Here is an 18,116-nt window from a genome sequence, read left to right on the forward strand (position 1 = left end):
TCACCGACACAAAATATATTTCACCGATTTTTTTTTTTTTTTGTATCTTTCTTTTTTTGCCCCTTTCCTTTCCTTACCTTATTCGTAATGGTTATTATTGAAGAGCCCGTCCGAGGAACACAGGTTGTAAAACATTAGATGCTCCTTATTATAATTATTATTATTTTTTACTCTTTGCAAACTATGAATATAAATCCAAATAAATATTATTATTTTATGTTTTACATAAATCCAAATAAATATATTTTGCGGAATAATAATAAAAGGGGCGCTGGTTGGGTTGGGTGGTGTCTTATGTGGGCAGGTAAGGTGGAATTCAAAGGTTGAGAAAAAAGAAATGTGAATTTTCACGGTAAGCAAAATATAAGTTTTATTTTATTTTAAATTTTTATCTTTATTTTTTGGAATTTTTGTTTTTTTCGGTTTTTAATTTCTAAGAGGTGGCAAAGGGTAGGTCGGTGGTCGGTGGATAGATACCGTTAGGAATTGACTTTCCCTCTACGCAATAACGATTTGAGTGGATGGGCATTTTTGTCCTTCTGGTTCAATGTGATGTTGTGACCAATTAATGGAATTTGCATTTCTAATGGACCACTAAATAAAAGATGGTGAAAGCTGTTTAAATTTGTTTATTATTTCAGGGGGGCGGCTTAAAATAATTAATGTATCAACGTCAAACATAAGAATCATTTCTTTAAAAAAAAATAAATAAATAAACATAATATCGGTTTATGTTTTTTTTTCTTTTTCAGATATTTTTCTGATACAACCTCTTTAATAGTAGATGCAATGTTTGATGTTGGACTTGATCAAAATAATATTAGAATATATAATTTTTTATATAAAGCTAACGCTAAAAATTATACTTTTTGGGTAATTATTTTTTCAGCACTTATCAAAAGAATTTCTTCCTTTTTTTAGTTCTTTATTTTTATCTTTGCATCCTTTTCTTTTTCTTTTTTTTTTCCTGCTTTGAGTTTTACCATCGACAGTGTGATTGGAAAGGGTTTGTAGACGTTTAATTTATGAATTTAGAATCATGATTCATAATTATTTTTAATTTACGTGTATTTTTTATGAGAAAAAATACTGTAATAAATTATGAACTATAATTTAAATCATAACACGAATCCATTAACTAAATGCACCAAGATTGGTTCTGTTCGGGTCGACTAAAACCAAGCTCCCGTAAAAGTCATGTCAATAATAGGACAAAACGTGAATTTCTTGAAAGATTGGGAACTGAAAATTTGAAAGAATCTTTGCGGTTTTTAGGTAAAAAAAAGATAGTATGGTGAAAATGAACACATATTTTTCTCCTTTTTTGATTCTGTTTTTTTTTTTTTCTTCTTTTGATCAGAAATAGGATTATATGTCACCCATGCAATCCGCACCCCTAATTTAGGTTACTTTACTCTTTTACACTTCAAAGTTTACACGTAAAAGCCACCCTCTTTTTTAAAAAAAATTTATTAAATATTTAGTCAATTTCAATATTTGTCCCGTATTGTTGGTTAAAGAGTGGAGATAATGATTTATAAATGTTTAATTAATACGCCACATTAATAAGCAAAGCGCTCAAAATCTCATTTATAGTTAAACTTCACTTATATCCTATCATTTACGAAAAGAAAACAACAAAGAAATTAGAAATTTTTGGAAAACTTAATTAAAGAAGCACATTAAAAAATGAAAATAAATTACATAGATTAAACTCACGTGGCTCCACAATTCTCTACGTATTGCAGGATCATATAAATGAGTCTTGTTGTAGCAGAAACTGCAAACCCGACAGACAAACATAGCACTCAAAAATTATATTTATATGTATAAAGTGGTGAACGTACATCATCTACTATGTGTGGTGTGGTTCTAACATATTGCACGTCCTCTCATAACGCACACAATTATACGCAGACAAGAGAACTGCATGATTGAGCCTTTTTCAATTATTATTTTTTTCTAGAAAAAAAAAATAAAGAAGCCGACATCGTGATAAACTATTGATCATGAATTTTGTTATAGTTTTTTGTCCATTGGATTGAATATTACTTTCAATATAAATTAATCATTGATTGAAAGCTTATCGGCACAAAATTGCTCCACTTTAATTTCTTTGCCGAGCAAAAGGACGGGGGCTCTGCCAATCATATCATCCCCTTTAGTTTCTTGTTCTCTTATGGAATTTTCAATGAAAGAGGCTTTCTATCTCGTGGACCTGATAGAGAACAAGTATTATACATATAAACACACACATATAATAACATATAGAGAGTTTTTTTAGGTCGTCCCATAACATATAAAAGTAAGAAGTAGGAGAAGTGTAATATGATATTTAATCAACATACCACATATTAAAAAAAAAGTAATAATAATAGTCTGAGATATAGCTTAACTTTTTTCGTGTTATATTTTCCAACATCGGTGTTATGTTAAATATATGTCTTGTTAGTTGTGTATGCTCGGACGGGAGAGGACCATTTATATGTAAGTGCAAGTATTAGATTATATTACACTATTATATATGAGTAGTAGTTAATTATTACAACCACATATATATGTTTTCTTTTTAGAGTAATATATATATATATATATATATATAATTGTGAAAGTGAGAATTCACATTGCAAAGCCATAAAGAGTAAAGTAAGAAACAAAAAAAAAAAAAAAAAAAAAAAAAAAAGGCTGCCATATAGGTAAGCAAACCAAGCATGTGGCTGGTGATCAGAGCGAGACTTTGCATGTTATAAAGACGTTGAAGTTTCTAGTTCATTGGTGGTTAAACACCGTTCACAAACATGCAATATTTAAAAGAGTACTTTTTTAAAAAAATGTGGGTTTCTTGTTAGTACGTTTGTGCATGTAAAGGGAAACGAAAATGTTAAAAACAGCTTGACAGAAGTCAATGAATTCCAAGTGAAGCAGAAGACTATTCGTGGTTATGTGCATGTATATATGTACCTAAAAGAAAGTCGTAAAAAAGAGCACCAAAGCTAGCTCCTTTTAAAACGGGGTCCGCCAAGCCAACACAAGTAGCCAATCTTGACTAATTCTCAGTCACCATAATTAAAGAGAGTGAATATGTATATACCTACCCACACTACTATTAATTAGCACCACATTATCATTTGGCTAAGCTTATATTACAAAGACTCATGAGAGCAAATTATATTTGTTACACCAAAATTGTTAGTTTATCAATCCATCCCAAAAGCTTAAGCTATTAAGAGGTGGGCCAACAATAGTTTTATACTTTAACACTCCCCCTCACATGTGGGCTGGACAATGGACAATCCTGTGGGTAAATTAATTAGAAAGCCCAACACGTGAATATTTAAGCCCGATATATATTAAAAACCCAACACATGATGACAATTTTAAATTGGGATAAAGAGTGTAATTAGTAATTACAGGGGTTTGATGACAAAGGTGAAAAATGCACTTTTCTTAGTGTTAGTGAGCAGTCAAAAGCATACAAATTGTACAATCCTGGTACCAAGAAAATTGTCATTAGTCGCGACGTGTTTGTTGATGAAGAAAAGTTCTGGATTTGGGATGAAAACAATGCCAAACAACAGATACAAGTTAATTTTGATAGAGAAAATGAAGATAGACGGCAGCATCCCATAGAGAATGAGCAACAACCACCAGTCACTCAAAACATTCCAGCAATTGATGCAGACGATGAGCAGCGAATTCAACGAGTTAGAAGAAGACCTGCATGGTTGGAAGATTATGAGGTAACTGGGGTTGATCAGTTCGAGGACCCACTTACACATTTTGCTATATTTTTAGATTGTGATCCTGTTTTTCTTTTTTGTTCCCGTTGTATCTTGATAGCATTACTCAATCATGCTTTTCTGCAAGGGTGAAGTGGTATCAGAGCCGATAGTTCGTATGGATTTAGCGATCACACTCGGTTACAGTTTCCACGTTACCTCCCGTGGAGAGTTGGTGTTCCCGCAGGTGCGCGGATGGTAGAGCATTTGGTGGACTCGTATGGTTATTTCCCATGCTTGAGTTGGCTCCCGTTTGGAGTGTGATGCTTAGATGTGCCGGCTACTTGAAACTTTAATTCAAGGGGGAGCTCGGTGAACACTCACATGAGAGAGAGATTGTTGAGAAAAGCGTGTGTGTTCTCCTACATGGAAAGTGGATGAGAATGTGAAGTGATTTATATACATGAAATGACCTAAGACCAAATAGGTTAACCTTTTAGGTTAAGTTGGACTCCTGAAGTGTGTTGGGCCAGTTTCACATGTAGTGTCTCCTCAACAAAAACTTGATCATATCTCCTCGTGCTCTTAAACTCTTAGGGCCCGTTTAGTTCGTTGATTCGAATTTTTAATTCGAGTTGAAATATGATTTTATGTGAAAATTTTATACTGTAGTAAAAAAGTTAAATATGACTAATTCTGAAAATTTTTTACTATAATAAAATTCGAATCGATAAAATAAACGAGACTTTAATCACGTGTTTTTCACTTTTTTCACTAGTCAAAAGCGGAGACAGTTGATTCCTTACACCCCCGTTTAACGTTTAAAGAAGGAATCATCTGTTACCACCGAAATAAAGATCATGTGTTTTTCACTCAATCAGAATAAGCAGAAGTACTTCCATAATTCACGTTACTTTTTATTCCCTTCTGAGACTTTCTTGCTTTCTTTCTTTTTTTTTTTCTTTAATGTCATGACCGTATATATATTGCTTTTTTTTTTTTTCCCTCAGTTGTCAATGCAAGTGCAAGTGTGAACTGGACGGCAGAAAACAATATGCAGTTGTGAGTTGTGTTGTGACCGTTCCCTTGTAGCCAGAGGAGACAAAGGATCGACCAATGAATTAGGCTTAGGAAAATCCTCCCAACCCTATGCCATGATGTAACATGCGACGACAAACGTACGTGACAAAATCTGAGGTGGTAAATAGGGCCAGACTCCTATTTATAGGACATCAATAGGCACGTTGACTTTTTTTTTTTTCTTGTGTACAAATTCGGAATTCCCAAAGGACGGAAATTATCAATGATGCACATGATCATGATGAGTGCACATCACCAACTGATATTGGTCTGTGATTATGTGATCCACAGGAAACGAGTCATATGTGTGTAAAATAAGGACATCTCTATCTCTCTCTCATATGTAATCGTTTTAGGAATACTAAAAATTTTGAGAGTGAGTGAGTGAGATGTGGGTAATTCTGCCGTCCAATAATTTACTGAACTGAAAGTCCAAAATTTAGTTGGAGTCATGGGAAAGTCAATAGCTTGAGTTTATCATTCACAAATCTAATGTTTTGCATGTTATCTAATTAAGGTTTCGTTTCGTTTCAATTTTACCGATTCGAGTTTTATTATAGTAAAAAATTCTCAGAAACAGTCACATCTAACTTTTTTATTATAATAAAAATCTTTTACATAAAATCACATCTTAATTCAAATTAAAAAACTCAAATCAGCGAATTAAACGAACCATAAATTTAAGCATACTTGGGTCTAACATCCAAAACTTCATGAATTGAACACCTCATATAAAAGTTTTATGGAAGAGGTTTTCCTTTATATGAAGTCATTGGGTTCCCACAGGAAGTCCAGAGAGCAGTTGAGTTTCCAATCCATCACTTGAGCAATCACTATGTAAACTGAATTTTATTAAGGGTTATTAGCACAAATAATTATCAATCTCTTTAATAAGTGACAATTTAATTCTTAATCTCTTTAAATATATACAATTTGATCCTTTTCGTTAACGTTGTTAAATTCTTCAAAACGTGTCACGTGACCTTTTTCTGATAAAATGACTTAAATATCCCTATTAGAAAGACGACTTCTTTTTTCCCTAAATTTCATCTCCAAATCCAACAATGTTTGAACCCTAAATCTCCCTAACCTCCGTCAGACTCCCGTCGCCGATGATGGAAGACGACGACGACAACAACAACAAAAGCAACAACAGCCATCAAGTAATTTCTTCGATACCAGAAGCTGTCTTTCTCAATATTCTACAATACAACCTTCAAAGCAAAGAACAAACACAAATAAGACTAGCATCATTCATATTTCATCAACCACAACAACAAAACGCCTCTGTCTCTCTCTCTAAAACTTCCCCCAAAACCTCAGCTTCCACAGATGGTCTCCAACGTCCCGCGCATCACTTGAGATCTAAACAGTGCAACCAAATTTAACTCAACCCACCACCCAAAAAAAATTAAAAGACGTTTCAATCTCCAACCTCGTTTGCCCAATAATCAAACACCAAAGTTAAATTAACCACCGCCATTTCCGACAACCCCACAAAGCAAAAAAAAAAAAAAAAAAAGTTCTGAGAGAGGAAAAAAGAAAGAAGGAAAGAAAGCAAAATATATTGCGAAAGGTCACAATCACATTGACCTACATTTGCAACAAATTCTACGATAAAGAGTGCTTTCTCAAACATAGACGCCCACATTGAGAATCCCAAATATCTCTCTTTAGCAGAAAATAAAATTCATCTTTTTTTTTTTTGCCGATATACATTTCAGAATCCAAAACTTTTTTTTTTCTTTTTTTTTTTGGTTTTTGGAGAATGGTCGTTGAAGCAGAGAAATCTGGGTCTGATGGGAAGGCTTGAAGTCTTTGCAAAATGCCGTTTACAAAGAAAGAATACTTAATTAATAGGGCTTTTTACCGATATACCCCGGATTAGAAAGTCATGTGAGGGCACGTTTAAATTTCTATGAAAAATTTAACAAATGTTAACGAAACGATCTGATTGTGCCTGTTTAAAAAGGTTAGAAGTCGTTTTTGTGAAAAAAAAAAAAAAAAATAGAGAATAAATTGTCACTTATTAAAAAGATTAATAACTATTTGTACCAATAACCTTTTATTAATTTGAGGGCACTGGTCATAGCAATTACATGTGCTTCGTAATATTTGCAACCATAAAATCGTACCATATTAGACTGCATGTTCTCCACTCTCCAGTAAAAGTAATAGTTTAATAATTTTGTTAGTATCAAATTTAGCCCCGGAAAAAACATGGGTTACCATACAATTCTAAATTAGCCCTTGAGTTTATTAGAAGTTGTAATGAGTACATCTGTCAATAAAACATTAATTTTTTAAGGGTTCTAAACATGTGTGGGTTATGTGACTTGTTACTAAAAGATAATATAGGAGGACGATGTATTGTGAGCTAAAAGGATGATACCGTATTGAAGCGACGAAGCATTTACAAATTTAAAAAAAAAAATTAAAAATTAATGTCATCAAGCATTTGCAATTTTTATTCCAATTTATTGTATTTCCCCCTATGAAACATGTCATGCTACTTAAACACGTTTATAATGTAAAAAAATTTACATTTTGTTCATGGAAGTATGAAGTTGCAACTTCTGACCGTTGTATAAAAATTTGTGTCATAATTTAAATTATAATTCATGACTCATTACAGTATTTTCTCTAAAAAAAAAAAAAACACATAAACTGAAAATGATTCCGAATCATGATTTAAAAACGTTCTCTTAATCTCTATTCTTTAAGGGGCCTAATTACAAATTAGTGTTTGTACACTCTCGCCTTGCACAAGATCTTTTACTTTTACATGAGGTGCCTATACAATAGTAGAGTGTTTGTACCAATTCAAGATTTTCTATTGTACTATATATTTTAGTTTAATAAGAAAAAACTTCATTTAAAAATAATAATAATTAGCAGAAGAAAACTAGGGGATAAATGAAAAGGAAAATTTACAAATTGAAGGTTGTCAATAGCACTAAATGGAAACCGGCACTTTCCAATTTATAAGGAAAAAAAATTAATTATAATGACAGCTAACACTGGTATCCACTAAACTCTATATTGGTACAAGGTACTGGAAAATACAGCAGACCCAACAAAAGCAAGATTTGGGAGGTTTTCTGCATGAGAACAATTTTTCAACACAGTTGTTCTCCTTGCTCCTTTCCATTTACTTTGCCTTCTTACGCATTCCCATCCTTGATTTTGCAAACCTAAAGTTACTGTTAAGCAAAACCTTCAAAAGAAGCACAACTAGCACAAAAAAAAAATTATCAAAAAAAAATAAAAAAATAGTTTAGTTGCTAAAGGATACTCTATTCGCATGCCTTCGCCGGTGGATGAGAATAGAACTGTCCCTTGCAAGTGATTTCGAGCTCCAGTTGAACAGGCAGTATCCTGCATGGATTTGGCAGTTCATATTCGCTTAAAGCGGGATCGTGTTATCGAAAAAAGGCAAACATCGAGTGGAATTTGGATTTTGCTTAAATATAACTAGAGAACCATAAAAACAGACCAAGCACCTGAAAATCAACAAATGCAACTGGAGACCCATATGTTCCTTGCATCTTCAATTTTATGAACCCAGGGCATCTATTAGGAACCAATAAAAATAAAATCATATTCTGAGAGTTCAGATTAAATATATAAAAGGCGGACCCCAGTGTTAAAGAGGCTCCCGTACTATGACAGGCTCGGGGGAAAGCTCAATCCCATATGTACGCGGCCTTACCTCCCGGAGGAGAGACCGTTTCCGGGATTCGAACCTTGGACCCCGGGTGCAAACGCAAGCGCTCCCACCACGGTGCCAAGGCCCACCTTCAGATTAAATATATGGCAAAAAAAAAAAAAAAAAAGAAGGTACTAACGTGTTAAAGAGGCTCCCGTACTATGACAGGCTCGGGGGAAAGCTCAATCCCATATGTACGCGGCCTTACCTCCCGGAGGAGAGACCGTTTCCGGGATTCGAACCTTGGACCCCGGGTGCAAACGCAAGCGCTCCCACCACGGTGCCAAGGCCCACCTTCAGATTAAATATATGGCAAAAAAAAAAAAAAAAAAGAAGGTACTAACCTTGAAAACACTTGAATTAGCTCCTGCTCTGTACAAGCAGGACCTAAGTTAGCCACAAAAAGAGTTGGGCATGGGGTATTATTTTGCGGAAGATGCGGCGCTGAAGAATTATGCTGTCAGTGAAGGAGAAAATAGTTATTAATTACCTAATCAGGGAGCAAAAATACAACTTAAGAGAGCAATTCTAGATTAGGAAACTAAAGATATAAAATCAACGATGACATTAAGGGCAACCAAAAACCTAAATAGTTGGTTATGCACCAAAAAAAAAAAAAGAAAAGAAGAAGAAGAGGTGGAATTTTTACTTGCAAAATTGAAAACAAAGATTAATATTTTATAAAGGAACATCAGTTTTGATGTAATGGAAGAGAAAAGGGATAAAAGATCTACCAAATGTAGAGCCGTGGTCTCATTAACTGCTCTACTCTCCAAATTCCCCTGACTGAATAGCAAACCAAATAGAAGAAAAAGGAAAGAATTAATAGATGTGGTTCCAAGAGATATAAAGTATGTAACTTACAAGACCATTATAAGTTATAGTTTACGCCAACTTCAGGGAAAAGGGCATTCAGTAACTTTACTAGGCCCGGGACCTTTCTGCAAGAAGTTAAGTAATACCATATGTGCAAACTATTGAGCTAGAAATATAACTTTCACATGGTAAAATTGTGCTTAAGTAGTGCAGATGACCTTGGTGCAGATGGATAACCAATGTTGTAAGCAGAATTACCCATTCCAGGCATATGCGTGCTGCCAACACCTGCTAGTGTCCAAGCGTGCAAAACATGTGCAATGTGAGCTTTAAGAAGAACGTGTCCTCAAGTGACTAACAGAGTTTAACTCTAAGCGAAAATCAGGTATCTCGTTTTTACATGATAACGTCAAGCAAATCATATTAACTGAGATAGTTTAAAGAGAGTGGCAAGGAAATCAAAACCTTCCCACCACACCAGGGATGGTAAACTGAAAAAAAAAAAAAAATGGTGCAAGTAAAGTGCTCCTCCAAAATATACTCTGCACTTACCAGAATCATTAGGCCCTCTAGAAAATGGAGACCTTTTAGATCTCTTATCCAATCCAAATCTTCCATCATCTATGTAAAATGATAGGCAAAGGTTCACATTCAGCTCCAAACAAGTAAAACTACAGGGTTTACTAACACTTCAATAAAATATCCACAAAATCAAACAAGTTATAGACCTGATCTTTGGCGCTTTGATCTAGAATTTGCTTTCGCTAGATCAATATATAGTGTGGACCCTTTCTCAAGATCAAACACCATCCCCTGCAGAGAACATTCAGAATCAAGGGTCCTCGTCATTGCTACAATACCTAACATTCTTAGACCATCTCCAATGCAAATGCTAATGCCGATTGTATATTTAACATCAAAAAGTATAATATGGTATGTTATTTTAATTTTTGCTCCAATGCAAATGCTATTTGAAATGCTAAATCTACTTTTTTTCCATAATCATTAAGCTTTGAAAGTTGTAAAAGCGAACTTTTATTTTTAAAACAATTAGAAAATACAAAAGTTGCAATGATTAAGGTAAACAACTCAATCAATAGCAATTAAATGCCAAATTTCCCATATGCTATACTTGATGGGAAATTTGCCAAGTATAGCATATGAGAAATTTGGCACAACAAATAGCATTGCATTGGAGAGTATTTTTTACACTCAAATGCTAAATTTGCAATTGACACATCAATTATAGTATTACATTGGAGATGCACTTAACTGCTTTACAATGCTAATTCTTTAGCTACAGAGTTCTTTCACAAGTTCATCAACCTCATCAACAAGGAGTAACACATACAATCAGAGACCAGTCCAAGTAAATACCAACCTATATCGGTCGAGATCTAATAAAATTAGTCACCAAGTAAATGGGAGCTTCACAAGAGAAACTAATGTACTTGAGCAGTATCCGTTTTTAACTTATGTCGGACTCAACTGCCAAGTCTTTACGTTTAGTAATCAAAAGGGGAAAAACTGGAAGCACAGAGATTTTTGTGCAAGTTGGCTAGAACAATGAGGACATTATTATCACTCTATTAGTTTTTGGGGAGGCCAATTCTGATACCGTCCAATTACAGACAACGAATAATTACTCAATATACCATCAAAGCCACATCCTAGGTATTTCCCACAAGTCAAATGTGCTTATTGAATTGAATGATAAAAAAACTAAAGCACCCACATATAAGCTCCACAAATTGTATATTGAAAACAATATTTCATTCAGAACACTCATGGACCCAACAACGGAGAAGATGCCTTACATTCAGCGCGTGCATTGCCGCAATTGCATATTGCTGATCCAAAAACACAGCGAATGCGAATGGCTGCCACAAGAACACCGCATATCAAATTCAATACACAATTATCAACGAAATTACATGTAAAATTCAAGCCAACAATGAAAATTCAAAATAAAAAATTCAATTTATCGAAAATATTCCCGAGAAAATACTTCAATTGCTGAATGAAATAAAAAATTAACAATGTTTAGAGAAGTTCATACCTGCGATGCTTGGGTAGGGCTCCGGAGATGCGAGGATTCGTAGCCGGGGAACTCACGGAAAAGATTGTAGATTTCGCGGGGCTTTACGTCCTCGGGAAGCCCCGCGACGAAGAGCGTTCGGACCTCGTCGTGCGAGCACGGAGCGACGAGCGACGGCGTGTAGGCGCCGTAAGGAGGTTGCTGCGGGTGAGGGGCGTACGGCTGGGCCAGTTGGTGCGCTGCGGGTGGCGCCGCCGCGGCGGGAGGCGGAGGCGGCGGTTGGTAGTAAGGGTAGTGAGGCACCGCCGGCAGAGGCGGAGGCGGTGGGTAGTACGCGGCCATGTCGTCCATCGGAGAGGAATTGGGGGAAGATATCAGAGCCCTATAGTTTGGTCACTCTCTCTCTCACTCGGTTTCGGCCTTCGTGGCTTTTCTACACAAGAGCTATGGCTATGGCCATTGCCTATGGGAACGCTGCAGGCTCCACGAGGAGCTGAAGGATTTGGCCAAGAGAGTTTAATGGCCGGAGGGAAGGGAGACAAATACCTTAAAATAGTACGGTGAGGATTTTTAATTAATAACTTTTTAGTTAAATAATTATATTAATAAAAAAATTATTAATTAATAATAAAAGGTATAAATTCATAATAACTTTTTAGTTAAATAATTAAATTAATAAAAAATTATTAATTAATAATAAAATATATAAATTCAGAAACTTTTAAGGTAAATTTTATAATTTTTTCTAATCTTCTTTTTTTATATTGTTTGCCCCGTTTAATGTGATTCTAATTTTGAATTTAAATTTTGTGAGAGAACTCATTGATGAGAATTTTTTTATTCAAAATTTTTGTAAGAAAAAAATATTATAACAGATCAGAATTATAGTTTCAAACACATGAAACAAATGAATCCTAAGATTTTTCAAATCTTGATCCATGTACTTTCAAAAATAATCTTGATAAATATCATTTGAAAGTGCATGAGTCAAGATTTTTATTTTTTATTCTTGATTCATAACCTTTTTAGTAAAATAATTACACTAATAAAAAAGTATTTATCAAGAGTAAAGGATAAAAATCCAGACTCATACACTCTCAAAATAAATTCTCTATTTTTTCATATTGTATATATACACAGACTTTATCATATTTTTCTTTTTAATGTTTGTTTTTAAATTTGTATATCGCCCGTGTTTTAATTATTATTCTTATGTTTTTTTTAAATAAATATTTATCGTTGTGATTATAATATGCAAAAATGTACATATGTTTGTATTCGCATTCTAATTATTCTTCTTATATTTTTTTATAATGATATATGTTTGTTTTTACTTATCAACCGGTTTTTGTCTTTGTATATAGATTTAATTATAATCTTGCTATTATCTTAATTATTTTGCTAGTATGTAAAAAAAAATTATGTTCCTAGTATTTAATGACTCTGAGAAGGGGAAGATTTTAAATCGCGCTTTTTCAATACTTACGTATTCGATATTGAACAATAAATGCCATAATTTTAAGTATTTGATTCATTTGTAGAAGGTTAATAGTTCAACATATTGTGGGATAGATGTCTACTGTATTTCTTATATATTATTTTTAAATTGATTTATACAATAAATTCAAACCAACAGTATCATTATCAAGGTCAATAATATTATCATACGTATGCATTAAGTCATATGTAAAGTATTCACAAATTACAGCCATATTTTAATTCCACAAACATAACTAAGCAATATTCTCATTAACCCTTAAGATTGGCCTAAATGATTGAACATTGGGCCCAGTGAATGAGCTCGTTCGTTCTCTTTTGTTTTCTTTGGCAAAATTAAAATAGTGGCTACACATGTCTAGTTCACTTCGCGGATTTGAGTTTTCAATTCGAGCTAAAATGTGACATTTTTTGAGAGCTTTTCACTATAATAAAAAAGTTAGATGTGATATTTTCTGAGAACTTTTTACTGTAGAAATCTAAAACTGAAAACTCGAATCGGTAAAATGAACGAAATCAATAATAATAATTAAAATTTTTGATATTATTAGAATAATAATTATATTATTATATATAAAACATATATATACATATATACATATAACAATAACAATACATATATACATATATATTATTATTATTATGATACATATATATATACACACACATATAACAATACATAAAAAAGCTAAGCTCTTTTTTATCACTTACCTCTTTTTCTTTATTTTTCATTTTTATTTATTTTGAATTTTTTTTAAAAATATATTGTTTCTGACTTTACCCCTATAAAGGTAATTTTTTTGCTTGTATTTTTATTTTATTTTTAGTTGGTTAAAATAATTTTTTTAAAATGTGTCTCTATTTATTTTTTTTGTCAATTATTATTTTTATGCATATTTCTTTTTAAAATAAATTTAAAATTTTTAAATAGTTGTATAAATAAAATTTTCATTATTTAGTAAACAATAATCTATTCGGATATCTCTAACACAACAATACGTGCGGAGCACGTTATAAAACTCAAAACCAATTTCCTTCTCTCTTCCACATGTTGCCCAGTTCATCTTTTTTTCATTCCTTTTTTTTTCTTTTTTTTTTAATCTATTTTCCCTTGCTTCCTTTTTTCTTTTTTCCTTCTCCATCCTTTCCACTATATTGTTTTTTTTTTTTTGCTTTTCTTTTTCCAACATCTTTTCCTTTATATTTTCTTTTTTTTTTTGTTGTTGTACTTCTCATTCTATATATATATTTTTTTCTTTCTCTATTTTTTTTTCATTCTTCTTATTCTTTTTGTTTTTGAAAAAAAAAAAAACCTATAATTTAGTTACTACACAGTACTTATCTGAGATTTTTTTTCCTCACTTTGCTCCTATTCAAAAAGTTTTTTTTTTTAAATGTTCCTTACTTATTCGTTTCTTCTTTTCACTAAATCATTCTTTTTATTCTTTTTGTCTTTGTTAAAAAATCACCTATAGTTTAGCTACTACATTATGCTTCTGAGATACTTTTCTCCTGGCTTTGCTTCTATTAATATAATTTATTTTAAATGTTCCTCACTTATTCTTTTCTTCTTTTTACTAAAATCACTCTACCGCCAAGTGTTTATAATCAAAAGTTTTTTTTTAGGAAAAATATGAAAGGTTAATTTTAAAATAGACTCAAGATGCTTAAATTCATATATGAATAATATACTGCTTAGGTATCTTGTACACGATAATATATATGAATAATAAAGCTAGTAACAAAAAATATGACATTATTTTGAGAATTATTATGTCATTTTTATTTTTTTAACATCTTAAAAATTTTGTTAAATTTGAGCTTAAGGTGTGAAATTTTATCATGTTTTTTATTTATGAGTGGCTCATGATATTTTTTAGGGGAATCAGATAGATTATCATTATAAATATATGAGTCTAGATTTTTATCAAAAATTATTTTTTAAGTAAAAATCTCATACACTCCAAAGATAGTTTAACAATTTCCTCTATTTTTTTTTTATTTGTTTAGATGTATTTCGTTCAATGTCTTCATAAAATGACTTTCAGGCTTCAGACCATCATCAATGGCTCTCTATCCTCCTCATCCATATTCGGTTCCCGTTCCACTCTCCGGCGTCAACGTCGGCACCGACATCCCTTTTCTTCTGTCGATTGCTTTTGATGTCGTAGAAGAATGTTGGGATCTGTGGTATTTTGCTTGCCGATATCCAAATGCGGTGAGGGTTTTGTGGAGGCCCATGTGTCGCCGAGGAGGAGGAACGGTGGAGCGATTCCAAAGTCTTATTAGGAAAGGGCGGAGTCCGACTGATGGGTCTGCCTCCGGTGGTGCCTCACCTTGCCTCATGCCTCCCCCAACACCCACCCTTCATCGTCTTCTTCGGTGTCGACACTGTTGAGCACTGCCTTTGAGCTCCAATGCTATCTTTTTCAAGGCCTTACGCGGATTTGGTAGCCTCGTAATAACAAAATCTTCACCTGGAAAACTGGGTTTTGATTTCAAAGTTTAAAAGACGAGAAAAGTATTGGTTTGTCATGGTTTTGCAGATTATTGTGTCTTTTTATTTTTTTTTATTAATTAAATGATATATAATTAATTATTATTTTTTAATGAAGTAGCATAAATAGTACTTTTTTAAAAATATTTTGAGTGGTATTTCTGATTTTTTCATAACATAATTTATACTCTATACGTTATTTTTTTTCGTCGTCTTTGATGCAGTTGTCCTTTTGCTTTTGGCTTTAGAGACCAGAGTTTAACATGTTTATGCAACAAAAGAAAAGGTTGTTCAGCACAATTGTGGACATATCCTTCATGTTTGCGCAAAAGACGAGTTTTAAGGAAAACACAAATAATGGAAAGGGCATAACAAAATAAAACTGTGATTTCATTTTTAGATGACAAATGAGAGATAACGGGGCAAACAGGGGAAAAAAATTATATAAATAAAAATTTTAAGGAAATATGAGATGTGTCGAGAATTTATTGGACGGATAAAGAGAGAGAAAGAAAAAAGAGGCATGGGATTCAAGTCTTCCTGTAGATAGCCATATCAAAATAAACAAAATGAACGAGCACCTCTATTCATCCCATTAAGATTAATATCAAAATCTTGTTATTTACATAAAGTTGGTTCTATAAATAAGATTCAATTTAAGAGAAATTATTATTTTATAAATAATCTCGATGATAATAAATACCATTTTTCAGAATGTACATACAGCTAGTTGGAAATCAACAACACTGCTTTTTGCCAGAAATCAACAACACTACTTGCATGAGTCCTTTTCTATTAATAATAGCTGTGCATGGACCAAGAGCTATTTGTATACTATGTTTTACGTTGTATCCACAGGAGTCAGGACCACACTTGTCTATTCGCTCCTAAATCCGCCATTTCACTTTTTTTTTTTCTTTTTAAATTTTGTGTACGTAATGATGATTTAAAATTATCTACCACACATTCTGAACAAAACAAACGTTAACAAAACACCACAAGATCAATATACCACTAAGTGATATACTTTCCAAAATCTCTTATCAGTTTCTCTCTTTCAATCATTCATGGCTTCTGAATCATCAGAAACTGACAAACTAAGAGTTTTCTTCCTCCCTCACTTCATAGCCGGCCACATGATCCCCATGGTGGACGCGGCCAGGCTCTTCGCCCGGCACGGAGGCGTAACCGTCATCACAACCGCCGCCAACTCGCCAATCTTCCAAAACTCCATCGACCACGACGTCAGCTCCGGCCACCAGATCAGAATCCACACTCTCCAATTCCCTTCCTCCGAGGTCGGAGGCGAAAACCTAAACGCCGCCACTTTGGCGGAGACCTCGGCCGCGATCGCCGCCGCCATCGAGAAGCTTCAAGAACCAGTCGAGAGGCTTTTCCGCGAAGAGCGGCCCGACTGCATCGTCTCCGACATATTCTATCCGTGACGTGGCAGCGGAGCTCGGGATTCCGAGGATATTCTTCAACGACGGTGGGTACTTTTCCTTCTGCGCGTCCCGGAGCGTCATTGAGAGGAAACCGGGATCTGAGGACGACGTCGTTTTGCTGTCTGGATTGCCGCACAGAATAGAGCTGCTGAGGTCGCAGGTACCGGATTGGACGGACCTCGGCTCTTTATTGGAGGCTTTGGGAGAATCCGAGGGGAAAACTTACGGTGCGATCATGAACAGCTTTGATGAGCTTGAGCCCGCTTACGCGGCACATTTTAAGAAAATCACGACAATGAAGGCTTGGAGTGTGGGGCCAGTTTCTTTGTGGTTGAACTTGAACACGGAGAATGAAAATCTATGTAACAGGGGTAAAATTGTTAATGTAGATCAAGTACATGAGAGAGAGATCTTAAACTGGCTTAACTCCAAAGAACAAAACTCTGTTCTCTACGTTAGTTTAGGAAGTCTAACGAGATTTTCTTCTGCACAACTTAAGGAAATCTCTCATGCACTTGAAAATTCTGGTCATCCATTTATCTGGGTGGTAAGGAAGAGAGAAAAAGATGAATATAGTGAAATATTTCATGAAGTTTTTGAGCAAAGAATGAAAGAGAACAAGAGGGGTTTTCTAGTGCGAGATTGGGCGCCACAGACGCTCATTTTGGGGCACCCGGCGACCGGAGCGATGGTGACCCACTGCGGTTGGAACTCGGTAATGGAATGCGGTGCGGCCGGGGAGGCTGATGGTGACTTGGCCTTTGTTTGCGGAGCAATTCTACAATGTCAATAATTGTTTACTTAAAGTCGAGAATTAATAGTTGCAGATAATTGAAGATAATATGTGTTCCGTTAGTAGGTGCTACAACAAAGAAAGTATTGTATTTTATTTTATTTTATTTTATTTTTTGTTTTCTCTTCCTTTTTTCTGAGAAGCAGGAAAATATTTGTCTCATGATGTTATATTAACGAAGGCAACAGCTCCGCTTCACCGAAGAAGTACAAGTTCTACGTCGTTAAATCATACTCTGTAAGCGAAGACGTGTTCAAAAAATTAGCTGTATCCGTTATTACTGTTTTTTTTTTTTTTTTTTCCCTGGGGCATTAACAAAAACCGCTTTTTTGATGTTATATTAACGAAGGCAACAGCTCCGCTTCACCGAAGAAGTACAAGTTCTACGTCGTTAAATCATACTCTGTAAGCGAAGACGTGTTCAAAAAATTAGCTGTATCCGTTATTACTGTTTTTTTTTTTTTTTTTCCCCTGCGTCATGAACAAAGACGCCTTTTGAATTTCACCATATCATATTATCAT

At 34.0% G+C, this 18,116-nt stretch overlaps 2 protein-coding genes across 3 annotated transcripts; one reads left to right on the forward strand and one right to left on the reverse strand.

Annotated features, from left to right (window-relative positions):
• Positions 1–7,706: 7,706 nt before the first annotated feature.
• LOC21390627 (U1 small nuclear ribonucleoprotein A) lies at positions 7,707–11,892 on the reverse strand. 2 transcript variants are annotated; one of them, XM_024163761.1, is made up of 10 exons: positions 11,384–11,892; positions 11,142–11,204; positions 10,053–10,137; positions 9,877–9,945; positions 9,543–9,612; positions 9,243–9,294; positions 8,853–8,965; positions 8,303–8,372; positions 8,095–8,177; positions 7,707–7,993 (listed from the first exon to the last, which is right to left on the reverse strand). In XM_024163761.1, exons 1-10 carry the CDS (start codon positions 11,711–11,713, stop codon positions 7,951–7,953), a joined length of 978 nt encoding a protein of 325 aa, XP_024019529.1. In that variant the 5' UTR covers positions 11,714–11,892; the 3' UTR covers positions 7,707–7,950. The 2 variants fall into 2 exon arrangements, with proteins under 2 accessions (XP_024019529.1, XP_024019528.1); XM_024163760.1 differs by having other exon boundaries at positions 9,543–9,615.
• A 4,531-nt stretch (positions 11,893–16,423) lies between these two features.
• LOC21390629 (soyasapogenol B glucuronide galactosyltransferase) lies at positions 16,424–17,594 on the forward strand. The gene is made up of 2 exons (XM_024163751.1): positions 16,424–16,754; positions 16,810–17,594. The coding sequence occupies exons 1-2, from the start codon at positions 16,424–16,426 to the stop codon at positions 17,592–17,594; spliced, it is 1,116 nt and encodes a 371-aa protein (XP_024019519.1).
• The last annotated feature ends 522 nt before the right edge of the window (positions 17,595–18,116 follow it).

This window comes from Morus notabilis, unplaced genomic scaffold, assembly GCF_000414095.1.
Source record: "Morus notabilis unplaced genomic scaffold, ASM41409v2 Scaffold1139, whole genome shotgun sequence".
NCBI classification, from domain to species: domain Eukaryota; kingdom Viridiplantae; phylum Streptophyta; class Magnoliopsida; order Rosales; family Moraceae; genus Morus; species Morus notabilis.